The 27,783-nt window shown below is 51.6% G+C and overlaps 1 protein-coding gene across 4 annotated transcripts in view; it reads right to left on the bottom strand.

Moving 5' to 3' along the window:
* Positions 1-25,413, bottom strand: part of RNF24 (ring finger protein 24) — a 28,247-nt gene extending 2,834 nt beyond the window's left edge. Inside the window, exons 1-6 of one of the 4 annotated variants that reach the window (XM_033061075.2) lie at positions 25,373-25,413; positions 17,508-17,590; positions 8,058-8,207; positions 3,008-3,050; positions 2,221-2,262; positions 402-481 (exon numbers count right to left, since the gene is read on the bottom strand). In XM_033061075.2, the coding sequence (XP_032916966.1) occupies positions 402-481; positions 2,221-2,262; positions 3,008-3,050; positions 8,058-8,200 (308 nt within the window). In that variant the 5' untranslated portion in view covers positions 8,201-8,207; positions 17,508-17,590; positions 25,373-25,413. Of the gene's footprint in view, positions 1-401; positions 482-2,220; positions 2,263-3,007; positions 3,051-8,057; positions 8,208-9,454; positions 9,621-17,507; positions 17,591-19,648; positions 20,668-25,372 lie in introns of those variants that run through there. The other 3 variants (XM_033061076.2, XM_033061077.2, XM_033061078.2) reach the window with 3 other exon arrangements.
* Between the last annotated feature and the right edge of the window lie 2,370 nt (positions 25,414-27,783).

Here is a 27,783-nt window from a genome sequence, read left to right as displayed (position 1 = left end):
AAATATAAAGTGTATATAAATAGAGAGAATATAAAAATATCTGTAGTATATAGTAGGATATGATGTAATTTTAGCATGTAAAATATTACATAATATTGCTATACAAATTATTATTATTATTATATATAGTAACATGAATTTTAGTGGATTTGCTTTCTATAAACCCCCTTTATAAATATATATATATATTTCCATTTTCCATGGAATTACAGCCTGAGTTTGAGGGACCCCTGAGGATCCCCAAGGCCAACCCCAGCCAGTTAATCCCAGTTCCCCCTGCTGGGACTCCCACGTGCTCCCCATGCTCTGAGTGATCCCAGGGGCTTTTCCTGCCCTTCCCAGCCTGTCCCCTGCCCTGTCCCCTGTCCCCTGCCCTGTCCCCTGTCCCCTGTCCCACTCACTTCCTGTGGAAGGCATGTTTGCAGGGACAGATCCCCAGCTCGTCCTTGGGCTTGAACTCCTCCAGGCACACGGCACAGATCTGCAGGGGGGATGCACAGGGATGTCAGTGAGCAGGGAGCAGCATTTGTAAATAAAAACTGGCACATGGATAAAATCATGGAATGGAAAGGACCTTTCAGATCATCCAGTGCCACCTCCCACCATCCCAGGGTGTTCCAGCCTGGTCCTGGACATGCCAGGGATGCCAGCTTCTGTGCCAGGGCCTCTCCAACCTCACAGGGATGAAATTTCCCCCGAAGCCTTCCCAAATTTTGCTGCCCAAGCTTCAGGATCTCCCTTTCCTGTGGAAGGGACCACAGAACAAGCCCAGAGCTGGGAAGTGTCTGAGGGTTCAGGGTGCAGGGGATGGATCCACGCTGCTGCCTGGTCCTTGGGACAGAGTTGCATCCACAGGGACACCTCTGGGAGCAGGAAAAGACCAAGGGCTGCTGCCCTGCCCATCCCAGGGCTGGGAAAGCTGGTGGTTGTTTTCCCAGCCACAACCTCCTTCACCTTGCAGCCAATTCCTCCTGACTCATTCTGGATATCCCAGGGGATTTTGGATATTCCTGGGTGGTTTTCCCAGCCTCCCTGGCCTGGGATCTCTCAGTGCAGCTGTCGGGGTCATCCCCTGAGGAACACACACACACACAGATCCTGAGCTCCCCCAGGCCTGGGAGAGGCACAATGATGGAAAAAGGGGAAAACCAGGCCCAGAGACGGGGAGGGAAGAGCTGGGTGGGCGCTCTCCCCCTGCAGGGCTTGGGGCAGCTGCCCCATCATGTTGGAAAATTCCCACCCCGACCTCTGCTTTCCAGAAACACTGCCTGCAAACGCCAAAATACAAATGCCCAAAATGGAATTTTTGAGTTAAACCCTTCCAAGCTTTTCCAGGTCTCAGGGAAGAGCCCAAAAGCTGGGAGAGCTGCAGACAGCTGGGAATAGAGGTGGAGGAGGAGGGCTGAGCATTATCAAGGCCATTCCTGGCTCTGGCACATTCCCAAATCCCTCCCCCAACCCATTTCTCACCCCTGGAAGGGCTTTGAAGCCCGGGTGCTGACAAAATCCCCACTGCAGGTCGATTTAATGGGAGTGGATCAGAAATAGGGGCCTGCAGCAGGGACTGTCACAACCCTGGGGATTTACCTGGGGAGTGAGGGTCAGGATAAAACGTGGGATGGGCTCTGCTCAGGGGATTAAAATAAAATAAACAGTGGCTTATGAACAACTGGAGCTGGTGCTGAGCAGATGAGCAGCCTGGTGCCCGGATGTGGGTGGGTATTTTTGTTATCTCTAGAGGAATAAATAAATCCAGATCGTGCTTTGACGTGGGATTTGAGCAGATTCCTGCTCAAATTCATCAGGAAAAATGGGCTGTGAATAGAAATGTTCAGCCACAAAAAGCCTGGAAGGCTATGGAGATAAACTGAGGTGTTTGAGCCCTCAGGGGTGGGCAGGGAGGGGCAGATCTGCCTCTTCCAGGAGCTGGGGATGTGTTTATCCTGATTGCAGTTTTCCAGAGCTGTGCTGGATGTTGGCACACCCCAAAGGGACACTGTTTGTACAGCCTGCCTTGGCCTCCCCTTATCCACAGCTTCTTATCAGGGGGATAAGGAGAATGAAATAAAGAACAGTAACAATGCAGGAAAACCCAAGGGGAGCCAGGAGGAGGAGAGGTTTAATCCAGCCTTTTTCAGAGCATCTTTCCCCATTTCCAAAGCACAGCTGGCTGTTGAATTTGAGGGTGAGGGAGCTTTTGTTACCCTAGGACGTGCTCACCTCATGGAGGTTCAGCTCCTTCACCTTCTCCTTGAGTATGACCTGCAAGGCAAAGAGCTGGGTCAGGACAGAGCTTCTGCCATGAGCATTCCCAGGGAAAATCTCCACAAAGGGATCCCAGCAGAACTGGAAACCCCCCAGTAAACCCAGCACAGCCAGGGGCCCTGTGCAGGCTCCCAAATTTAACCCTCCTGGGCTACCACTTCATTTTCTCTCCATCCAAGCTGAACACCTGGAGAGGGCTATAAATCCAGGATAACTGTGTGTCTTCAGCCCAGCTCCACCCAGCTTCCTGCATGGATCAAGGGATCAGAGGCAGAAAATCCCACAAATCCTGGAGAAAACAGGCCATGGAAGCAGCAGCCTGACACCCACCTCTGAGCTGTGCTTATTTTAATTGCAGGTGGGTGCAGGGAAGAGCTGGGCTTGCCATGGAGCTGTTCCCTGGAAAAGCCCTGTGGCTTCAGGGATTTGGAGCAGCCAGGAGCAGATCCAGACCCCACAAAATATAAATTTGGTGACTGGGGGAGCATGGCTCTGCAGTGGGTGAGGCTGGAGAGGTTCCCACTGCTCAGGACCTCAGGGGAAAACTGGGAGACTTCTGGATGAGCAGGTCAGGGATGGTCCTGGGAGGGGACAATAAAACCAGCAGGGACAGATTGGCCTAGGTGTTCCAACTGCCCTTTGAGAGCCAGAAACCTCCCAGGCAGAGGAACAGCATGTGGAAATCTGATGGATTTGGCACTAGGGAGAAGGGAAGGGAAAAAAATTGAGAGGATCATCTCACCTGTTTGTAGGCGTAAAGCTCTTTGTGTGCCTGATGCCTGAGCCTGCAATGAAACCAGGGAGAAACATGAGGTGAGGCAAAAAAATCAGGATTATTGTAATACCTCAAACATTCCACTTCCCTCCTTTCCAGCTTTAACATGTTATATTTTATATTTTATTTCAGAAATGAGAATGGCCACAGGAAACGACATGTTCAGGCAACATGGGAGGGCAACATCCCCATCCCAAAGCACACAACTCCTCCCCTATCCCTCTTCTGACCCCCCTGATTTTCCAAGCAGACATCACCCACGTGGTTAACAGCAGAAAAAGTGGGTGAGGAAATCACAGTGTCCCACAAATCCCCTCAGTTTCCAACTTCTGCTGGCAACAACTCCATGCCTGAACACAGTAGGGGTTCATGGATGAGGAAAGTCCTGCTCCCACTCCAGCAGGGACAGGGAAGGAGACTCCCTGCCCAGAGTTCCCCAGCAAAGCCCCCATCACACTCCTCCAACTCAGCTTTATCCTCAATTCCAAGATCAATCAAACCACATCCACTCCTGGAGCAAACTGAGGGATGGAGAGGAATGGGATGGGTGTGCTCCAGGAACACCTGCTGCAGTGGGAAGTCCAGCAGGAATTTTTGGCCACAAGCAAAGTGCTGGTTCCATCCCCTCCCTCCCCCAGCTTCCCCTCTCCAGAGTCAGAGCCAACAGAGAGCTCCACAGGCATCTGCTGGCTGGAGAAACCCATTATGCTCCTAAAACAAATACATTTAAAATTAAAATAACCGATATTGCCTCTCATTACCAGACATGGCATTTAATAAAGAGCTTGGAAAACTCAGGAGGGAGGTCCCCAGGGCTGAAGAGTTGGCCAAGGACTTTCAATGCAGAGTCAATGTGTGGCTGCAGGGCTTGCAGAGCTGTAGGAATATTTTCCCCAGCCAGCCCTGAGTGTGATTTCAGATGGGAAACCCCCTTGCCTGGAATTTCTCTTCTCCAAAAATATTCTGAGGGCTGTCTGAAATCCCTGAGCTTCTGGGGGTTTTCCAACCCTGCCACGCTGCAGTGGGGGAGTTATAAAAATGGAATGAAAAATATTTCTTTGTGTCTGACACCCTCCCCCAAAACGCTGTGGGCCTTAGAAGCTGAGGGATGGGAAGAACTGCACCTTAATGCTGCAGGGAGAGATGCAGAAAATCGGCTCTGAGTCCCAAACTGCACAGGGAGCCATCCCTCCTGCCCCAACAATGCAGAACCACAGAAAACACTGCAGCAGGCAGGGAGGAGGAGGAGGAAGAAGAGGAGGAGACTGGGGTCTCATCCCTCTGGCAGTGACCCTGCACAGAAACATGAGCAGAAGATGCAGGAACAATGGAGCAAACAGGATGAAACCGGCCCAGCCCGCAGGGATCCGCTGCCTGGGAAGGCACTTATGAAACACAGATGGGGAGAAGTGAGGCTGGAGAGCACAGACAAGGGAAAACTCGCCTGGAATGGGAAGCAGCATCTCTCTGTATGCAGCACTGAGCGGCCACCAAGGGTTTGGTCCCTGAGCCAAAGCCACTGGAGCACCTTGGGACAGAAGTGGCCGTGGATCTGCACAGCTCTGTGCTGGAACCATGGATCTACAATGCCCTGGGCTGGTGCTGAGCCAGACAGGGATTTTCCCCCAAAAAAATTCCTCCTTGGAGGTTCTGGGGAGCACATCTGGTGCTGAGGAGTGCAAGCTCAGCCTGCTGTTCCTCACTCTCTGAGCCAGATGGATCCTGGTGCAGCTGTCTGAGGAGACCCCGGTCCTGGCAAGCACTGCTCGAGCTCTAGTCCCTGCCCATCCCTGGTGTCAAGTGCTGTGACTCCCGAGGAATTCCTGGCAGATGTCTGACTGAGATAAGGGACCACACAGTGCCTGGCTGCTGATCCTGTGTGCTGTCACCCTCCCCTGGGCTTTGGGATCCCTTCCCCCAGGACTGGGAGCTCCCTGCTGCTCTGGGTGACTCAATCACCTACAGCAAGGGAACAACTACGGGTGGAAAATGCAAAGGGAAAAAAAAATTTTTCCAGGTTTACCTCTGAGGTTTCCATATTAGTTGCTTTATAGTTGGAGTAGGAAGGTCCTGGGCTCTTCATGGAACCACAGAATTGTTTAAGTTGGAGAAGCCCTCTAAGATCATCCAGTCACTGCCAAGGCCACCACTGCCCCATGTCCCCAAGTGATAAGGGATAAGGACTCAAACGCTGCCCTGAGCAGCTGTGCCAGTGCCTGACCATCCTCTGGGTGAAGAAATCTTCCCAAATATCCAATCTAAACCTCCCCTGGCCCAGCCTGAGGCTGTTCCCTCTCCTCCTGTCCCTGTTCCTGTTCCCCGAGCCCGACCTGGGGCTGTCCCCTCCTGTCAGGGAGTTGTGCAGAGCCACAAGGTCTCCCCTGATCCCCCTTTTCTCCAGGCTGAGCCCCTTTCCAGCTCCCTCAGCTGCTCCTGGTGCTCCAAACCCTTCCCCAGCTCCATTCCTTTCTCTGAACAAAAAACCCAACCACTGTGTTGGATCCTGGCAGGTCTGAATGCAGAAGGAAACAGCCCTAAAATAAAAAAGGTTTTTTAGGTGCTGTGTACCCTGAACCTCCCAGGCTGCTCAGGGATGAGCCCTGGATGATCCACAGCAAGCACAGAGAGAGGATGCTGCAGACTTGACCCATTGCTCAGCTCAGCCTCCTTCTGGACTGGCATTTATGGGACTGAAGGCAACACAAGTTTATCACTTTCATTAATTCACCAGAGATCAGACACAACCATCTGCCTGCAAAATCTCATTTCCTTGTTCTTCCTTTTTTATCAGTAATTTTGCCAAGCAGAGGCAGCAGCCATGAGGGGCCTGAGCTCTGACCTGAGTGGTTTGCAGCAGCAGAACAGCTCAAGGTTCACCTGAACAGTGCACAGGTAATGATGATTTTTGTTGTGAAATTCCTACTGGACTCTTGTTTTGAGCCAATCCAATTAAAAATGTCACTTTTTCTCCACAGCCTGTATTGACACAGCTGCAAGGCACAGCCCATTGTCCTCTCCTTCCCCAGCACATTTTTCATTTAATGCCATCAGCTCTGTGATTTGGGGTGAACACACCTGATATTGGCTCTTCCACACTCTGGATGCCTCCCCAGGTGGGGATGGGGGGAGAGCTGCTCTGATCCAGGGCCTGAGGGTGCTGTCATGAGCCTTGCTTGGTGTTTGCCAAACCTTTGGAGATGTGGAGGGAGAGGAAGGGCTGTGTTGATCTGCACCTATGGGACAGCCAGGAGCTGCTGTTCCATCCCACAGATGGAAGCAGAGCTCTGGAAGGGACCACCCTGTCCTTTTGTTGGTCTCTCTGCCCTTGCAGGTGGGTGGTCCTCATCCTGTTGTCCTTCCCAAACCTCACCAAAACTCAGACTTTTATATCCCAGACAAGCTGAGATTACAGAGCAGCTCTGTGGAGGTGGATGCTCCTGGGACACTGGCACAGCTAAAACCCTCCCCAATGGGGGCTGCAGGATCCTGTTTTGGTTCTGTTCTGCCAATAAAAGAGCAGAGGGAGGAGGTCTGAAGAGTAGAGTAGAGTCTCTCTAGGGTTTTGGGCTATAAAGGGATCACTGGATGACCTAATCCAGCTCCCCATCTATCATGGGTTGCTAAATAGCATCTGGGGAACAGGAGCCAAAATGTCTCATCCAGAAAGGTCTTGATTTAAAGACGTGAGGAGACAGAGGACTTGCCACTTCCTTGCTGGCTTCTCTCACCGGTTACTCACCCTCTCTCTCTCTTACAACACGCCTCCAGCTTCTAAATTTAAAGATTTTCTGGCTTGACCTTCCAGACATTACTCCTTGTTATTCCTTCTTTGGGGTATAACACACCCAGCAAGTGCCCAGGAAAATACTCTTAAAGTCCAAACACTTTTTCTGTTTTCTAAGTGAGCCATATAGATTCAAGCTGCACCTGAGCAAAACAAGTCCTTGAGCCCTCTGAACACAATTTTCATAACTGTGGGGGTAAAAATTAAGAAATGATGCCCAAGTAGCCCAAATCAGCCCTTGTTAGCCTGGGTTTGGGCACATCTGCAGGTTTTATGAGATTTTGCTTCATACAGAACTGCAAATGTATCAAGTATTTAGAAGGTTGACACTGAAATCTCACTTCACTGGTCTACAAGAACAGGATAAAATATTTTTAACCTGGTGGGACTGGCTGCTGTGGTGCAAGGAGAGACTGGGTACCTGTTTTAGAGCAGCACAGGGAAGGGATGTGATGGATGCACAGCTTGCAGGGAGCTGGGGCCAGCTGAAAAGACAGAGGGCAAGGAAAAGGGATGGAAAAGCTGGAGAGGAGAGCTCTGGGAATGCAGAATTTTGGCTGCCACTGCTGGCAGAGTGGTGACCTCTGCTCCCAGGCACAGGTTGAAGCACAGCCAGCCCCCATCTTGGGTTATCAGCACAACTCCTCTCCATCACCACCTCGATTCTCAGGCACTGCATTTTTTCCCCACTCACCTCATTTTCCCTCTGTCAGGAAGAGTTTCTCCTCTCAATCAGCAGCCCAACAATCTCCCCAATGGCCCATAAAATAATTAAAACAAGCCCCAAACTGGAACAACCTTTAACCCTGCCATCCTGCTCCCCCTTTGCTCAGATTAACACATCAACTCTGCATCATTAATCTCCAAACTGTGCTGTTGAAGGAGCAATTTGTGTTCAATAACCAATGGAGCAGGTATTAAACATTCCTCAGGCATGCAGGTCACAAGTTACTCATTACAGAGGGAAATGTGTTGAAACATTAAGCAGAAAGCAGGGACCATAAAACATCCCTTTCCAGGTTTTTTGAGAGCTGACCACGATTCCACACCTCTTTTAGCAAATATGTATTTCTGGTTTTAAGTGGATAATGTGACAGCTTTGTGGGGCATCAGGGTGACACAAGATGTGTCAAAGAAATTGGTGCTACAAAGATGATAAGGTGCTGCCATCCTCTTTTTGGGATGGAGGGGTCAGTGAAGCAGGGAAGCTTTTTGGGGGGAACATTCCCTTACCTGATCAAGTAGCAACAGAAGAGCAAACTGAGGATGAAGACGAAGATGGCTGTGCCGAAAACCACGATGTATATGTTGAGAGGAAGGTTCTGGAATCCAATGTTAGGCATCCTGAAACTGTAATGCTGGAAGTCTGAGCTCATGGGTAGGCTGTGGAGACAAGGAGAGAACAAATGGATGTGACATTCCTTAGGGATGCACTCTGCAGTGCCTTGAATTGATGAGGAGTGGGCTGGAGGTGAGTTCTCACTCATTCCCCCTCCTTGTCCAAAACCAAATTCCCATCTTGGTAACCCTGAAAACAAAGCAGGGCTGAATCAGCTGGGGATGGGATTTTCCTTCTCCCACTGTGAGCTTCTCCTCCAGCTCTTTTCCTTTCCCACATCATCCTTCAAGTTAAGCACTGGATGAGATGGAGGGTGGGAATTGCATCCAACACCCCCAGCTGCAGCCAGCATCCCTCAAACCCCCAGAAACTTGGTAAAAATACTGAAAGCAGCCAGCAAGCCTTGGACCAAGGCAAGTTTGCCTTCCCCTCCAGTGGATTCTAAGACTGACTCCTCATTACAAAGAACTCACCTACCAAAATTATCAAAGATGAAAAAGAAGAGGACAAGGACATTCCCAGGACACACAGCAGCACAGCTGAGAGAAATTATGGGGAGACTATGGACTCTGTAAAGGAGGCTTTGTTTGTTTTTCCCATCTGAGACGCAGCTCTGGTGGTTTAAGAGCACTTCTGCAGGTTTCAGCTTCACTCCTCAGCACAGCCCCAGGCTCCTTTTCCCCAGGAAAGCCCCGAGGCACCAGCGAGCAGCGGCCAAGAGGAAGAGGCAGCAATTCTGGCTGTCATGTCTGGGACCCATGACCAAAACCTGCCTCCCCTTGGAGAGCCCCAATTAAACCCTGGGATAACAACTTCAGCAAATCCTCTCCCCCAGGATTTTAATTGCACTTATTTATTATCTTATCTTCCTAGAATTCTCAGAACCGTTCGCCCTTGGATGATCACAACCGTTGCTGGCCACGCAGAAAGTTCCCCTGCCCCCAGCTCAGAAAAGGAAGTTACAAATACACCTTGTTTTCCCTTCTGCCCACGGGAGAGCAACGTGTGATGAAGTTTTACAAGCGAGGAAAGTACCTGCAGTCTGAGCCCCGTTTCCCAAATAAAATCAGCGAGGGATAACAAAACCCTCCCCTGGAGCGGGGAGTTTTCCACGGCGCGGTAATTGCACAGCTCCTCGTTTTGCACAGGGTGGGAGGACAGTGGGGAAACCACGGGATCTGAACCCACACATGCCAGGGAGCAATGCTCCAAAACCCAAGGGTTCTCTCCCAAATCTCCTTTCCCCTTTTTTAGCCGAACCCTGGGGGCTTCCCAGGGGGAGTAGACTCACCTCTCATCCCGCCTGCCTCACCAGGACTATCCCCTTGCTGAAGGCAACATCCCTTCCAGCCCCAACACCCGCAGCTCCGGCTGCTTTCAGTTTGCTCAGCTTGCTGGAAGTTTCGAGGCGATTTCTGGTAAAGCCTGGATTTGATTAAAGCCTCCAGAGAGCAACACGCATGTTCAGAGCCTCTCCCGGCCAACGTGGAAACGCTGGGAGAGCTCAGGGAGCCGCCACATCCCCCTGCCAGCGCTGGTGGGGATGGGATTTTATAGCCCAGCAACCACCCAGCTCACACTCCTCCACTGAAGCCTGTTCCGCTCAGCTGAGCTGGTTTGCTTTGCAAATAAATTTTCAAAAGCCCAATCCAGCCCCCAAACCTTTGTTCCCAGCTCCGGCGGGGTTAATGCGCAGCTCAGGGCTGCGTTTGGGTTTCAGCCATGCTGGGTCACAGGGGTTTGGGACGGTTCAGGGGCTCCACGCTGGTGGCATGAGGATGTTTCAGCTGGAGGACGCTGCCCCACCTCGCCCTCGGGGTGATAATCACTGCCCCTGGCCAGGGCTGGCTGCCTGCAGCTCCTGCACTGCCCCAGAGAAACCTCCAGAGAAACTCTTCAGAGAAACTCTTCAGAGAAACCTCCAGAGAAACTCTTCAGAGAAACCCTCCAGAGAAACCCTCCAGAGAAACCCTCCAGAGAAACTTTCCACAGAAATCCTCCAGAGAAACCCTCCAGAGAGACCTTCCAGAGAGACCTCCAGAGAAACTTTCCAGATGAAACCTTCCAGATGAAACCTTCCAGAGAAACCCTGCAGAGAAACTCTTCAGAGAAATCCTCCAGATAAACCTCCCAGAGAAACCCTCCAGAGAAACCCTCCAGAGAAACCTCCCAGAGAAACCTTCAGAGAAACCTCCCAGAGAAATGTTCCAGAGAAACCCTCCAGAAAAATCTTCCAGAAAAACCTTCCAGAAAACCTCCTCCCTCTGGGAAAGCTCCAGGTGACTTTTTGCAAGGAAGGAGACAATTCTTAGAGGACTGTTGCTTTTCTTTCCTTTACACCTCTTTGAACTTGCGATGCTCTTCTCAGCAGTCCCACTAAGAGATTCCATAGGTGAGGAACATCCAAAGCTCATTTGGGTCAGCAAATTCAAGCCAGAAAAATTCCTCATGTTCGTATGCAGCTGAGCTGTGCTGCTCTTGCACCAGTCTCCAGATCCTTGAGCACAGCCAGAAACCATCACAGCAAATAAACAGCCAGCAGAAACAAAGCTCAGACCAACCCCCAGCATCCCACTATCCTCTTCCAACGGAACCATTTCCTGAATATTATGTCCCAAAAAGGTGTCACAAACACAGCCGTGACCTACCTGCCAGCCATGTCGTGGGGGCTCAGAAGGGGGACAACCCTTCTGTCTCCTGTGGTGCAAATCCCACAGCAGGCTCATCCAACCCCTGTGTGAAATAACCTTCTCCACACTGGAGCTGCCCTGGTACTCCCTCCCTCCTGCTGCAACAGCTGAGAAACGTTACAGCAAAAAACACGGAGGTTAAAGGGGAAAAATCAGTTAGTCTGCCCAGGATCCAGGAAACTGTTAACTTTAAAGGACTCCAGTGAAATCTGATGATTTCAAGCAGCCAAGCTTAGGGGTTGTTTTTTTTTTAAGGGAAGTTGGGGGGAGGAACTGTATTTTAAGCTGCTTCAGATTTGCAAGGGCACAGCCAAAAGAAATAAAAAAAAGAGCCATAAAGAAGGATGAAAAGTTTCTGGTGCAGAACAAAAGCCTCCCTGTTGCTCTCCCCATGGTCAAGGCATCTCAGAGCAGGGAGATGATGCTTGGGGGGCATCCATGGCCCCCAGTAGATCCCTAAAATCCCTGGGATGGGGGACACAAGCTGCACATAGAAAAGGGGTCACTGGCACAGGGTGCCCAGAGAAGCTGTGGCTGTCCCATTCCTGGAAGTGTTCAAGACCAGCTTGGATGGGGCTTGGAGCAACCTGGCATAGTGGAAGGTGTCCCTCCCCATGGCAGGGGGTGGAACTGGGTGGGATTTAAGATCTCTTCCAACCCATTCCATGATTGTATGAAAAATAACAAGGAACAGTGGTGTCCTAGGCTGCAGAGAGCCATGAACAGAACCTGAGCTCCACATCTCCTTCCCTACACCCTCCAATGACTCAGCAACGTGGGGCCAAGCACATCCACGTTTCTCCAAGGAGGACAAAACCCAGCTTTAATTAAAAGCCAAGTGCTGGTTAATGGCCCATCGAGCAGCCAAGGCAGGGAGTGTCACAGGTCAGCGCTCCTGCGTGGCAAGGCTTTGATTACAGCTGGGCTGTCAAAGGTAAAACCTCACCAAGCCACGTCCCAAACTGAGCCCTTAATACGTGGGGCCAACCTTGTACCCAAAACATTCCTCAGGAGATCTCATAGGCATTAATAAAGGATGCAATTGACTTCTCACAGGTAGACAAACTGAGGCAGGGAGGAGGAGGAGGAGGGGCAGTGAGGCAGAGCTGTGCTCCCTGAAGCCAGGGTGACACCAGGGATGACACTTTAGGTAATGCTATGCACTGAAAGATTTTTGCTTTCCTGCTGCTTTGCCACATGCACTGCAACTGTGTGCTCCTTACTTATTAAAAGAACCTTCTTGTCCTTTTTTTTAAAAAAAAAATCATTATTTATTTATAACATCAGTGCATAAAGGGGCCATGCATGTGCTGTGCATCATCACACCTAAATCCAGCCCACATGCTGGGTGGAGTGGTGGCTTCTCCCTCTGCTGTTGTAAATAAACTCCTGTTTTTAGAGGGATTTACTTTATGTTTTCAACACAAACAACCTTCTCCACAGGGGTTCAAAGCAAACTCAGACTGAATCTCCTCAGCCATTACCTTGGATGGAGCTGGTGGTCCGGGCATCCCACTGGCCAGGCTGGCAAAGCCAACTCCTCTCCAGGAAACACCGAGCAACAAACACCCAACAGAGCCAGACACAGGCAGGCCTGAAATCACGGATCTCAGGGAAAAGTGAATGCTGAGCCATGGCCAAACTCCAGGCTGAAATATTTTATCGATGGGAAAGGTTTCAAGCGGGCGTGAACGGCGTCTCGAGTTTCAAAGGCGTTTCGCAACGTGTTTCAGACAGGTTTAACCAAAAGCGTTATTAACTCAGTTGAAAGTTAAACTGGGAGCAGCTGACGAGACCTTTCTGAAACAGCCCAAGCCGTGTTGCAAAGCTGGGTATTCTTCCATGGAGTGATTCTACGAGAGGAAGGTTATTTAATGGCTATGACTAACGAGATAATATTTAAAAGAAAAAAGATTCTTCCAGGTGTTAAGAAGCAGCAGCCAGAGACGCCCTCGTTTAACTTGCAAGGCAAAAAAATCCCCCTCGTGGACCCCAAAAGCAAAGTGAAGGCCTGACCTCAAGCAGCTGGAAGGAATTTCCTTCAGCTCTGTCTCTGGAGCTGGTCCAGCGCCAGGATCCGCAGCGTGGCGATGGGAAAATCACAGGCAGCTGCAGAGCCAAACCCAAACCCAAACCCAAACCCAGCTGCTGCCCCAGAGATGCCACAGCTGTACCACCTTTGTCTGGCATCAAAAGGGGGGAAACTCAGTGCTGCTCCAGCCAGGAGCAATGGCTTTGCTGTCCAAAACCAAGGAACAACAGGAATGAGCAGGGGGGAAAACAAAAACTCTTGGCAATGACGCAATTACAAAGAACTATGATGAGGATGCCACATCCAGCTCCAGCTCTGAGCATCCAACCTGGCCCAGATCCTTCACTCCACAAGCCTGGCAGGGAATGGAGGGATGGTGCAAGGCTTGGCAGGGTTATTGATTAGAGGGAACACCCCAGCAGGTCCCTCACACCACAGGCAGAGCTGTACCAGGACCAGCAAAGCTTGGCCGGGGTGATGCGGCACCATCACAGCAACAGAGAGAACTTCTGGGTGTCAAACAGCACAAAAACCCACTTGTTTCACCCACTCTGGCTGCCTGCAGCCTTGGGGGTGGTGGTGGGTTTTTGTTCTGTGCCTGCACATCCAAGGAACCAAACTGACCTCCAAGCACAAAGCACTTCGGACCTTTGATCCTTCCTCCCTGAGAGCGGATCCGATGCTTTTTTTGAACTGGGATCAGGAAATTTCCTGGCATTGCTCCCCAGCTGGCTGACACCAAACACAAAACCTTAACCCTCTCCACTGCCTCTGGGCAGGGGACACAGAAAGTGATGTGACAACACGACAAAACAATTGGAAAAAAAATAGGAAAGTCTCAGGAAAGCAACATCCGGCAGCACGACTGCACTGCTGCAATTTCCAGCAAGTCCTTCTCATTCCAGACAGTTTAAGAAACAATTAATGCCAGAACTTTAAAACTGGAGAGAACCTTTAAGTAGGAAAATGTTTTTGCTACCACTGGCAGAGAAATGTGCAGAAATGGGTCAGCTGCAGCTCCCATCACCCACTGCAAAGTCAAGTTCCTTTCTCCCAGCACCGTTGGAAAAGTAAACCAGAGGTTTGCTCAGGGCTGATTTTGCAAGTTCCAGGAAACAGGCAAAAATAAATAGAAAAAAAAAATAAAATCAATAGAGCTATTTAATACAGTCTGGAGGAGGGGGAAGCAGAGTTTGGAGGAGAGCCCTGCTTGAGCTCCCATCAGGAATGAGAGCTGGGAATCACTTCCCAGGAGGGTTTGAAGCAGAGCTGGCAGTGCCTCTCTCAGAAAGGCTCACACAAGCTGCCCAAGGACAGCTCAACTCGCTGCCTGGAGATGAAATAACACTTGAGGAATTTTTCCCCTTTGGCCTTGGGGATTTGTAATTATTTTTCCCCCCCTTTTCCTGGCTCACGACCTGGTGAGCTCACTCTTCCTCCCAAAAGTGTGGTGGGAAAGGATGTGCTGCTGCCTCCTCCTGCCCCCAGCCCTCTTTGTACTCCTGAGGTGAAAAGAGAAGGCAGGAGCCACCACTTCCCTTTATGGGCTGGTGGTGGTGGGACACACATGATTAAATTTGGGTGTATTTTAGCCCAAAAAGAGCAATGAGAGTACAGGCAAGTGGGAATTATCTCCCACCTCCATTTGTGGTTGCTTTTCCTCATTTGCAGTGCTCCCCAATGAACAAGGTTCCTTGGGGAATGCAAATTGGGAACTCCATGAGAAACACTCAGCCCACACAGCTGAAGGGTCAGAGCACAGAAATTGGTGTTAAACACTCCAGGGAATTTGAGAATTCCCAGCTGATGACACACAGCTATGGGAAGCAATGGGGACTCCCAAAATATCACATCTGGAAGAAAAAAAATCCACTTTGATCAAGCCATCCTCAGGCTTTCCACAGAGCCAAAGAGCAACTTGCCCTCTCCACTTTAATATTGAGAAGCAGATGGCTTAAACAACTTCCTGAAACCCTTCTTTCCCCCCATTTCCTAAACTCCTTTAATGAGGGAAAAAAATAATAATCAGTGCAACACACAGTGATCAATAATCCTCCAAAATGCTGCACCAGTGATGGGATCACAGCTGCCAGCAGCCATCCTATAAAGGCAGCTGGAGGAGCCAAGCCCAATTTGGGAAGAGGAAGGCAGAATGATCTCGTTTGCACTAAATAAGGTTGCTAGGTTATGGATTTTTGGGAGGGGGGGGCATAATCTGAAAGGAGATCCAGATGGCTGCAAAGCCTTGTGGTGGAAAAGCAGCATGAGGCCAGAGAGGGAAGAATTCCTCTTTATTCTGCTGCTGTCTGCTCCTGGATCCTGGGTTTCAGCCCTCAGGAATGCACTCTGTGGACACTTTTAATTGAACCATTTTTATTTGAGGTAAAAATTAAGAAGAAGAGGTAGCTGGATGGAGAAGAGTGAAAAAGCTGGTGACTGGATACTGGGGGAAAAAAAAGTCCCTAAACAAATCCCAGAGAGCAGCCATTCCCTCAATCCCACTGTGATCCAGCCAGGTTTGTATTTTACAGTCCTGACAGCCTGAAAAAGGCTTCAGGAAAACCCAGACAATCCCAAACCCCAGCCTGCTGGGAATTCACACCAAGGCCACGTCACTGCTGTTTCCAATTTTTCCTAATACTTCCAAAAAATGAGCTGCACAGTCAGTCCACCCTTTCCTGGTTTTCACCCAAGTACTGGGGTTTAGGGGAACATTTTTGTTATCATTCCTTCTCCCTTGTTAACAGACTGAGATGGTTTTGCAACACTTTTATAGAGTCCAGCAAAAAAACCTCCTGGGAGTCATATGGAAACAGGACAGAAACTGCTTCACTTCCATGGGACTGGCACAAGAAAGGCGGCTGCAAGGATGGAAAACCCCTCAAAATTTAGTTGGAAATGGAAAATTGAACTTTTCCACAGCCAGCTTGCACAACCCAGTGATGTGCTTGGAGAGGAACATTCACCAACCAACAAATGCATCACCTCCTTTGTCACAGAGCCTCAGCACTGAGGGTCCTACTCTGGAATCGTGGCCTGACCTTAGCAGGATGCAGAAAATGAAAAGACCTCAGAGAAACGCTGGCACAGGTTGTTTAGAGAGGTTGTGGACCCTCTATCCCTGGAAATGTTCAAGGCCAGGTTGGAGCAAGAGGAAGGTGTTCTTGCTCATAGCAGGGTGGTGGAACGAGATGGTCTTGAAGGGCCCCTCCAACCTAAATCATCCATGATTCTGTGATTCCAAAATCCAGGTGTACCCACAGCCCAGGGGTCTGCAACCAGGAGGTGACGGACAACCAGGTGTAAATGTTCAACATCACCTGCCCACACCCCTCCTTGGCCCCTTCTTACAGGGGTTCCTCATAAACTGAGCCCTAAATAAGCAAAACCCCAATTTACAGCTGTGCTGCTGATGCACGACTTGTTTAAAAAAAAAAAAAAAAAAGCCAACCAAACCAAACGAAACACCTTTTGTGAGAGTTACTTAAAATTTACATTTTTTCTTGCAGCTGACCAAACAAAACCTGCTAAATATTTTCTGAATGCTTCAAGGCTCCAAAGCTAAAAACCACCAGTGGGAATTTCAGGTGTGTAACAGTTTACTGTCAGATCTCTATGAATTCCTGGGTGCTGCACTGCCTACTAGAAGGGAAAATATATGAGTGGCACTAAGGAGGTGGCTTAGCAACGAGCAGGCTGGCAGCTTTGAGTGGCTTTTGAAAGGTCAAGAGAGAACACGATGTCTGGAGCCCTCACGTTCCCTTTTTTTTTTTTTTTTTTACTACAATTTAATGACATTTCTGGTTATTAAATTGCTGCCTCATGCCAGCCAGCCACACATCTGTTAAACCAGGCTTTAAATTAAGATTCTCCCCTCCTAAATATCAACCCTACCTTCACCAAAGTGGGGAGTAGGGGGGGAAAAAAATTGTCCACAAGGAGAGGTCCAAGCACTGAGGGGATTTTTGAGAAGTGCAAGCATTGAAATGCAGTGGGAGAAGCTGATTTTCCTGGGCTCTGTGGGGGCTGCCATGTTAAATCACATTTGGATTCACAGTACAAGGCTGCTAAAATACCACCGTGGTGCCTATTGGCACATTTCAATGAAAACGCCGTGGCCTCATTAGTAGAGTGGAAATTATGAGCTTGTCTTTGTATATATTTAAAAGCTTGCCTCTGAAACTCTGCTGGGTTGAAGCCAGGAATTCCTGGCTCCCAGCTCCTACCACTCTGCAGTTTGGGATCATTTTGCTCTCACAGGTCAAGCAGCCACCGACCCAGGAGAAAAGGCATTTAAAAACTGCCCTGAGGGGAGAGGCAGCAGGGTTTGAACTAAACCCTCCTCCCTGAGTGCTGGTTAGGGAGCAAGTCCTAATGAAAGTGCAGGTTGTAATTAAGAGGATGCAGGAATGTGGGTGTGTGGAGTTTCATCACGCTCCCCACACTTGGGGTGAGAGCATCCTGTCGGCTCCCCTCTGGGGATGGACCACAAAAGCCCAAACCCTTTGAAATGAGGGGCAAACTCGTGAAATAACATGTTTTTGGGGGGATCTGGTCTCCTCTCAAGATGGGAATTTGCAAGTTTCTGAGAAGGAAAACTTTGGGCTCAGCTCCCTACTTACCTGCACGGGCGCCGCAACGCAGCCAAGCCACGCGAGCCCAACGTATCTGCTTGAACAGCTACCGAGGTTTGGTGTCAGGGATGCTGGAAGAAAAGAGAAAAACACCCTAAAAATTGCACAAAAATCCAGAGAGGGAGCAAAGGAGAGGAAGAAGACACAGTTTTAAAATGCAGAGGCTCCCAGAAATTGCTTCAGCTCCTGGTAACAGCACAGAGATCCACTTTTGAGACGTGGCGATGACGTTCTGTGGCATAGAAAGAATGGGGGGGGAGGTTTGGCTAATCCTCACAATTTTATAAGCATCTGAGACACTAATCCGTTGATCTCATTGAAAGGGATTAGAATGAGTCCCTTGCCAGGAAATTTAAGAAGTTTTCTACCAGATGTAAACAAAAGCGCAGAGCAGCCCGCAGAGATGGCTGCCACACAGCGAGTCCTCACACTGAAATCTGCACTGGGTTTTGGGGTGGAAAAGGGGGATTTCCAGCCCAGTGATGCAGAGGGTTGTCTGGAATGATGTGGGTATCCAAGGCGTGCCTGATCAGTCCATTTTGAGCCACAGCAGGCTCAAGATCCCAGGATCCCATCCTGGGCAAGCAACCTGCCAGGGCTTCACAACTCATCTTTGGGGTCCAACTCTCATGGAAATGGATGCTTCAGCTAAAAATAAATCCATCCCAACCACCCAACTTATTCTTCATTGGCCTAGGAAAACATCATTTTAATAAGAAGAAAAAAGATAAAATCTCTGAGCAACAAAACCCAAGTTGTGCCCAGCTATGCAGCAGCTTTCATCCACACAGCTCTGTGGCAAGGACCTGGGTTAATAAGGAAAATATAATATGGCACCCTCATGAAAACAGACTGGGATCTGCTGCTACCCTCACAATGAGTGATTCATAATACTGAAGAATGAATTATTTGATAGAGAAGATGAAGCAGGCAATGTGCAATCTGGGGTTTGATATCAAGCAGTTTGTACTAAGTTGGATGTGCCAGCTCAGAACATCAATAAATGAGATAACCCTAAAAGAAGCAGGAAGGATTCAGGGAATCCTTTGGAGAGGAAAAGCAACTTTTGTTAGAAAACAGAAGTTTTCTAAGAAAGGAACTAAACTTTTGTCAGTGCTTCTTTCCTCTTTTAAATTCCATCCAAAAAGCAAACCCAAAGAGGCTCAAGTTCCAACCTCAGTGTAAACAAGGCCTCAAATTTCATCCTTAAAAACCGTCCTTTTGGAGGTGCCTGACTGGACAGCAGCATAATCCCTCCTCTCCAGCCCATTTTTCTGCAGGACCACATAATTTTTAGTCTTTAGGCACAAATACTTGCTTGGCTTTGAGAAAACACCCACTGTGCCCATGCAGTCCCATCTCCTAACCCCCTGCAACACTCCTGCTCCCAGCTTTAGTGTCCCAGGCTGGAATAAACCACTTTTCTCATCACCTCCTTGACTCGTTCCTCCTGCTGCATCACTGGGGAAGACGCTTCAGGAGGAGGAGATTACAAGGAATGGTCAGAAGTACAACTCAGCATCCCTCAGGCAAAGCCACAGCTGAGAAAATGATCATTTTTCCCGCTTTTACCCCCAAACAATTCTCAGCACAGTGTTTTGGTGTGAATGCCAAGCCAGACTGGGGTGCAGGGCTCAGCTGACAGACACCCAACCCACAGGAGCACCAGCAGCCAGGCTCCAGCCAGCTCATCCCAATTTATTCAACCCTCAAACCACGCAACATCACACAATTCCATCCCACTTCAGATGGCCACAGCCTCCAAAAGCTTTATCTTTTATCTCACACGCCAAGAGAGCAAAAAACCGGCTCCTCATCCAACACTTCTCAACTAAAAAGCGAAAGAAAAACCCCAACCCCGCAGCTGCGTTTGAACTGAGCCAGGAAATCGCCTCGGGGGAAGCCCAGTTTGGCGACGGGTTTTTATAGGGAACAATAGGAAAAAAGGGAGGAAATATCTGCCTGCTCGGGACAAAGCTCTGCGTGGAGAGAAGTTTAACTCGATCCTTACAATATCCCAGCGGTTTAATTCTGAGAATCAGCAGATCAACTCGGGTGGATTTGTTGAAGCTGTCTTGGGAGACTCTGATCCCTCCCAACCAGTCTGGATGGATAATTTGGTTTCTTACCTGCCGGGCTGCTCCTCCTGGATTTCAATGGAAAGCTGAAATACCCTGGTTCCACGCCTGGCAAGAAGCACAGCTACGGAGCTCTCATATTTTCCCTGAAATATTCCCGTGAGGCAAGAAGCTGGGAAACCCGGTCCTACTGCACAGGCTGGGAGAGCAGCAGTGGGAGGGCAGAACCAGGAGGGCTGGAACCAGGAACAGGAGGGCTGGAACCAGGAACAGGAGGGCTGGAACCTGCTCAATCAACACTTTCAGTTTCTCTCTCCAAGCGCTTTCCTGGCGCAACTTCCCCTAAAGCGCTTTGCGAGTGAAAAGCTGCATTAGTGGTGGGATTAATCCTCTGAGTGGATAATAAAATCACACAATCATGGAATCGTTTAGGTTGGAAAAGCCCTCTAAGGCCATCGAGTCCAACAGCGAACGCAGCAGTGCCAAGGCCTTCACTATGTCCCCAAGTGCCACTTCTACACAGCTCTTAAATCCCTCCAGGGTCGGTGGCTCCAGCCCCTTCCACGAAAATGTGGTGCCAAAGTCCAGACAGACACACCCACAGCCTCTCCCTCATCCACCGAGTCACTTTGTCATAGAAGATCAGGCTGGTCAGGCAGGACCTGCATGTCACAAACTCACACTGGCCACCCCAGCTCCTCTGATTGCCCTGCTGGTGCTGCGTGATCTCCTCCTGTCACCTTGAGTGACAGCCCTGCAGCTCCCAAACTCCTCCTTCCTGCCCTTCCTGTAGCTGTGTGTCACATCTGCTCCCTTTCCAGTCAGCTGGGACCTCCCAGTTAGCCAGGCTGCTGGCAAATGATGGAAAGTTTTATCCCCATCCATTGCAGCAATCCATTTGTTTGAGTCATCCCCACGTGGCTCTGTGCTGGCCACAATGTCACAGCTTTGCTGGTGCACAGTGGCTTCCAGCTCCTTGTCCTGTTGGGTTATCAATGCCACCACCTCTTTGGAGAAATCCCATTCCTATGTGACCATTCTCAGGGGCTTTCATGGTTTCCAACACATCAATAACTCTTATGGCTGTGCTGCTACACGGATCTCCATCCCCTGTCTCCATGCAGACAGCACAATGAAGAACCTGGCTAGCACACCTCAGGATTATCCTGTGCAAAGATCCTTTTTCTCCTTGGAGCCAGGAGAACCCCAGTTGTCAGCAGTCCTACTGTCCTGCAAAGCCACCCAAAACCAAAACTAAAGCCAAAATAAGGAGTCATTCCTGCTTGCTTGTCACACTCACAGTCCTGAAGCTGGAGCAGAAAAAGCAGGACATCCCTGCCTAGGCTTCCTGCCACCCTGCCCTTGCTGCTCCTCCTGTTCCTTGGTGTCTCTGCTTTTTTCACTCTGGGATTGGAGCAATGAGAGACCTCACAGCCTTTGGCTACCCTGAGCCAGCTGCTTCCAGCTAATTTGGTCCATGAGCTCCCACTGCCCATCCATGCATTGGCATTAGGGCCAGGCAAATCTCTCACCATCCCTTGAGCACAGCAACCATTGGTGAGCAGGACAGGAGCCCTCCACACATGGTTGGAACCCTTTAGGATTGTTTTTTGTTCTTTGATGGAATTTAAACATGCCAGATAAGTAGAAAAAAAATGACACCTTGCCTGTGTTAGTGTTCCAGAGGGAACAGCATCCAAAAATGAGGCAGCTCTGTCTCCAGCGGGGACATGGGATGGAGGAACAGGTCCTGCTCCAGCCCACTGTCAAAGTCAAGGCTTTCCCATCTCTCAGGGCAGGAAGCAAATCACCACTGCCCATGGCTGCAGCATGGGTTTGGATCCTCTCCTGAAGTGTGTTTTCCACCGGCATTTCTCAACCCACCTGCCGGGCTCAGGCGATGACTGAGCTCACTCGCTGTTATCCCCGTCTCACATCACCACTGCTGCTGCTTTAGAGCCCTGTCAGCGAGCCGGGGTGGGGACAGAGCCACTCCTGACCCGAGTCTGAGCGGTTCCAGGGCAACAGTGACTGGGGAGGGGAGGGCTGTGACAGCCGATCTTATCTTGTGTCAACAACACTCAGCTTTAAGGGGAATGATTGCAGGAACAAAAACAAACAAACCCAGCTCAGCCACACCAACCACTGCTGAGACCAGGGCAGTTTTAACTCCAAGAAACACCCACCAACAGTCCAAACTGGCTGAGGACCACTGAAGGATCTGCACCCCCTGGCTTGTTTGGGTGCAGCAAGGTCTGGGAGGGTCTCAGCTCTGTCACCCCAAGGCAGAAGGTTCCAGATGCAGGTGGGGGGAACAGGAAACGAGCACCAGCTGTGCCTCTCTCCACCTTTTCCACATCCAAGTGTTGATTTATGGCTATGAGTGAATCACAACAGATCTTCTGCCACACAGCCCAAGTGGAGGTGACAGCAGGTCACTGGGAGGGGTGACCCAAGGGGCAATGCCTGGAGAGATGGTCCAGAAGCACAAAAGCCCTCCTAGCAAAGCTGGGTGTTCTCCTGTAATCCCACACATCATTTAGTCCAGGAAAGCAGCTGGAAATCAGCTCTTCTTGGGTCAAAGCTCCAGGCTTGGTTCAGCTCCACAGTCCTGAGCAGCTCTGCTGCTTCCTCGCCATGGACTCCTCCTCCTCCTCCACCCCATCACCTGCCTCTCCCCCAGGACAGAGCCAGGACCTCTCTCCAGCCAAGAACAGTGGCAGCAACCAGCAGCCATCACCTTATTTCCCATGTGGCACACAATGTTCCTCATCTGAAGGTCCAACAGATCCCACAACATTCAGAGCACGCTGACCCCAAGGTGTCCTTCACGGCTGGTCCATCAGTTATCTCCAATCACACCTGGATCTGAGCCTGGGATGCACAAGCAGTAAGTTCCAGCAGAGCTGCCCCACCTCCACATCTTGTTCCCCCCAAATCTGAGACAGCTTTTGACCAAACAGCAATGCCAGCAACCCAGGCAGCAGACTTGGAGAGTCCAACCCAGCCTTGGTGAACAGGGACAAAAGCAGCAAAGCTGAGCCCAGCAGTGGTGAGGCAGAGCTTTGAGAGGTTGGGGAGGGGATTTCCTTCAGCAGCAAGGCTGGGGGATGTGGGAAATCACCACCACACACACCTCCAGCAGCTCCACCACCTGCTCAGGATCAGGACCATCATCTGCCAGTGTCAGCCCATCACATCATTGCTCCTGCCTGCATCTGGCACAGGGGGCTGGAAACATGTATTTTCTCTTTTTAAATATGTTTTAAATACCTCAATTAGTGCATTTTGGGTCTCTTCCACATTGCCCCCAAGCAATTTTTAACAGTTCTTCTGTCAAGGGCTCTATCCTTCTACTGCTGATTATTAGTGGGGCACGGGGCTGTTATTTTTCCAGGCCAGAGGCCAAATTTGTATTTAATTTTTGCTCCAGATGGCACAGCACTCCAGATGCATCAGCTGGAGCATCGAACCTGTATGAATAAAGTAATAGAGCAAACAACATGATTTACTCAGGGGCTATTTGACACGCTTAACGTGCTTTGTGTACATCTGTTGTGCAAAAAAAATAGCATTCAAATTAATTCAGGTGATGGTTTCGCTATTAAGCCTAACACCTGAGGGAAATGAAACAGCAGTAATAATCTAAAAAATAATTATGCTAATAATATTAGAATTTATATTTTGCTTTCTCTAAAGACAAGTATATATATATTTAAAAAAGGCTGATTTCAGCCATCTGGATTTTGTTCACCCTCCTCTGTCCCCAAAGCTGCTGCTGGCAGCGGGTCTCACAAACCAGGGTCAGAGTTATCCCAGGAGAAGGGCTGGGGATCCCAGATTTCAGCGTGGTGCGAGAGCTTATGGCTCTGCTCAGCCGAGGAGACGCGGGGAGGACACCAGAGGACAATCACGAGATGTTCCAGTTATGCTTCTGGCAAATTCACCCCGTTCCCAGGAAGCTGCCACATCCCTCCGGCACAGCCTGCAGCCGGGATGTGCTCCCTGCAAACTGAAGCGCCCAAAATAACTCAGAATAGGATTGAAAAAAAAAAAAAAAAAAAAAAAAGAAGCGACATTGAGTAGTCGGTTTGTCTAGCTGGGTACTCGAAACGCCGCTGTGTAAAAACCAGGAAACAAAGGGATGGGGAGGGGTGTCTATTCGTGCTTGGCTTTGCTCCCTTCAGAGCATCCTTGGGCTGGGAGAGCCCGTCCTGGCGGCACCCGAAACAAAGGAAAGCCGGGAGCTGTAGGCAGGAGCCAGCTGGGGAAAACCGGGACGAGAAGGAGGAGGAGGAGGAGGAGGAGGAGGAGGCACCCGCATCGCCCTCCCCGGCAGCTGCGGAGCCGGGCTCGCGTGTTGCCGAACACGTTATCCATGGCAGGAAACTCGAGATCAAAGGCGAGGAGCGTGCCAGAGCAAGATGTCATCCCAGCCTGCTGCCAAAGGTGTGCACGGCGGGGAGAAGCACCCCCAGACAGGCTGGCACATCCGATGGAGCCGGGGATCGTGGGGTGAGTGAGCCCCACGCGTGTTCTCCTCCGACCAAGACAAAGCCAGGCTGAACTGAACGAACAAAATAATCCAGAGCCCCAAACCGCAGGAGGTGAATTTTTAGCCGTCGGGTCCCACGCACGTCCCCTGGCAAAGCGGAGGAGCAGGGACGGCAGGACAGCAGCACAGTGTAACTCCAAAAAAGCAGCTTTGCCCATTTCTGGGTGGTTTTTGCGTTGTGCTTTTTTTTTTTAAAGCAGAAGAAACCCGCAGCGTCCTGTCTCGGCCCCAGGAGAGCAAGGGGACGAGTCTGATTCCCAGCCAGAGGTGACACGGGGACCCTGAGCCAGGCGTGGGGTGGCACCCCCGGAGGTCCCCTCACCAGGCAGGATGGACACTGGCTGGGGACGTGTCCCCTGTCCCTCTGTGCCCTCCGGAACAGTGCTGTCCCAATCCATGTCTCCAGCCTCTGCTGTGCCCTGCTCTGCGCTGTCCCCTCCGCCCCACAAGCGGGACCTTATGGCAGTGCTACCACACTCCCTAAAAGCACAGCCCAGACCCCCTGAGGGTGTGCAGGGACATGGGGGCTGCTCCGTGGAGGTCCCTGGCCCAGAGGGACTGTGGAGCACAGAGGGAGGGATCGTGTCCCCCATGGGAGCTGCTGAGGAGGGGGTGGGATGGAGGAGAACAAGGCAAAGGGAGAGGGTCCTGCCCCGCAGAAGGCTGGAAAACAGACCCTGTCCCATAGAACAAGGCACAGAGGGAGGATCCCACCCCATGGAGGGGATGGAGGAGAGACCCTGCTGCACAGAACAAGGCACAGCGAGAGGGCACAGCCCAAAGAGGGGATGGAGGAGAGACCCTTCCCTACAGAACAAGGCACAGGGAGAGGGTCCTGCCTTGCAGACGGCTGGAAAACAGACCCTGTCCTACAGAACAAGGCACAGGGAAAGGGCACAGCCTAAAGAGGGGATGGAGGACAGACCCTTCCCTACAGAACACGGCACACAGAGAGGTCCCACCCCACAGGGGGACTGGAAGAGGGTCCCTTCCCTACAGAACAAGGCACAGAGGGAGGGCACAGCCCAAAGCGGAGCTGCAAGAGGGACCCTGCCCTGCACAGGGAGGATGGAGAGGGGTCCCTTCCCCACAGAACAAGACACAAGGAGGGGTCCCACCCCCCATGGGGGTGCCCGGAGGGGGTCCCAGCCCCCGGTACGGGCGCTCGGGGGGGTTCCGGTCCTCCGGCCCCCCAGGGGGCTCCCGCCCCCCGCACTCACCCGCCGCCGCGCTGTCCCGCCGGGGCTCGCGCCGCCCGCACCGCCCGGCCCGGGCAGGACCCGGATGGAGCCGCCCCGCCCCGCCCGGAGCCGGGCACGGCTTCCCCGAGCGCACCGCGCATGCGCAGAGCCAGTGACGTCATTGATGGGGCGGGGCGAAACCGCGGTGGGCGGGGCGAGGGGACAGCGCGGGGGCACGGGGGTGACACGGGGACAGAGTGGGACACGGGGAAGTGACGGGGAAAGGAGGTGACAAGGAATGATAGGGAGCGGGATGGGACAGGGGAAGGTGATGGGGAGGGGTCTGACAGAGGTGATGGGGCGGGACACGGGTGACGGGCTGACAGGAGATGACAGGGAAAGGAGGTGGCATGGAGGTGGGATGGGACAGACAGAGGTGACGGAGGGTCGACAGGGAGCAGGAGCGACTGTGGGAGATAAGGAGACATTGGGGACATGCAATGTCACTGGGATGGGGATGGTGTAGTGAGGACTTAAAGTGACAGGGGGTGATTCTGGGGACAGGGTGGCACTGGGGACAGGGGATGATGTAGTGGGGATGTGGCGTAACTGTGGGAACAAGGGCTCTGGAGACAGGAGATGACTTCGGGGACATGAAGTGGCAGTGGGGACAGGACGGGTGCAGATGGGGACAGGGCAAGGCAGATGACAGGGGGTGGTGGCAGTGGGGACGGGGTGGCAGGAGGGGTGACACAGGAGGTGGCATCGAGGGCAGTGTCCTGCTCTGCTCATCATTCCCCCCCAGCTGTCCCATCCCTGTCCCTTTCCCATGGACACGACATCACTCGCGGGGGAAATGACATCACCCTGGAGCTGGGATGTCACCCAGAGCCAGTGTCACGTGCTGGTCCGAGGATGTTCCGGACGTGCAAGGAAAGCTGATCCTCTTTTTCCACCTTCCTTCCCTCTCCAGGCTGCCAGGAGGGCCGGATGCGGCAGTCCTGGGTGCTGTGACAGCAGGGACATTGGGATGGGCAGTGCAGTGACACGATGGACAGTGGGATGGGCACTGCTGTGACAGCAGGGACACTGGGATGGCAGTGCTGTGACACGATGGACACTGATAGCAGTGCTGTGACACGATGGACACTGATAGCAGTGCTGTGACACGATGGACACTGGGATGCCCATCCCTGGTGCTGTGACAGGATGGACACTGGGATGAGCATCCTGGGTTCTGTGACAGCAGGGATATTGGGATGGCAGTGCTGTGACACGATGGACACTGTGGACACCGCGATGCCCATCCCGGGTGCTGTGACACGATGGACACTGATGGCAGTGCTGGGACACGATGGACACTGATGGCAGTGCAGTGACACGATGGACACTGCGATGGCAGTGCAGTGACACGATGGACGCTGATGGCAGTGCAGTGACACAGGGACACTGTGGACACCGTGATGCCCATCCCGGGTACTGTGACACGATGGACACTGATGGCAGTGCAGTGACACTGTGGACACTGATGGCAGTGCTATGACAGGATGGACACTGGGATGGCAGTGCAGTGACACGATGGACACTGGGATGGCAGTGCTGTGACACAGGGACACTGCAATGCCCATCCCGTGTTCTGTGACACGACGGACACTGCGATGCCCATCTCGGGCACTGTGACAGCAGGGACACTGCGATGGCAGTGCAGTGACACGATGGACACTGCGATGCCCGTCCCCTGCTCTCCGCGCTGACCCCGCATTCCCGAGCCGTGAGCCAGCACCGATCCGCGGGATGTTTCCCGGGGTGAAGCCTCGCTCCCGTTGGGAATCCCCGCTCGGCACGGCCGGCATTCGCTGGGCACGCTGCAGCCGGCAGTCCTGGGTAGGGAAGAGGCTGCGGAGCCCCGCTGCCGGCAGATGGATTTGGGAAGCAAATGCACTGGGAAATCGAGTTGTGCCGTTCCTCCCACGCGGGCTGGCCCTGGGCACTCCGGGGCAAAGCTGGAGCTGCAGCTGGAGGGGAGGGAGTGCTGCGAGCCCTGTCCTTGGCACGGAGTCATGGAATTGTTTGGGTGGGAAGGGACCTTAAAGCTCGTCTTGTTCCAACCCCCATGCCATGGTCAGGGACAGCTTCCGCTAGATCTAGTTGTTCCCGACCTGGCCTTGGGTACTTGCAGGGGTGGGGCGGTCACAGCCTCTCTGTGCCAGAGCCTCCCCACACTCACAGGGAACAATTTCTTCCTAATATCGATCTAACCCTGGGCTCTGTCATTGTGAAACTAATAAACTATTCCCCTTTTTCCTGGTGAGAAAAGTGCAGGCTCTTGCACTTCTTCCCCTCTCCAGCTCTCCTGGAGCCCCTTTAGGCTCTGGAAGGTCTCTGAGCCTTCTCCAGGTGAGCACCCCCAGCTCTCCCAGCCTGGCTCCAAACCTCGGAGCATCTCTGTG

Source organism: Catharus ustulatus, chromosome 5 (assembly GCF_009819885.2).
Source record: "Catharus ustulatus isolate bCatUst1 chromosome 5, bCatUst1.pri.v2, whole genome shotgun sequence".
Lineage (NCBI taxonomy): Eukaryota > Metazoa > Chordata > Aves > Passeriformes > Turdidae > Catharus > Catharus ustulatus.
This window is presented reverse-complemented; position numbering and strand designations above follow the sequence as displayed.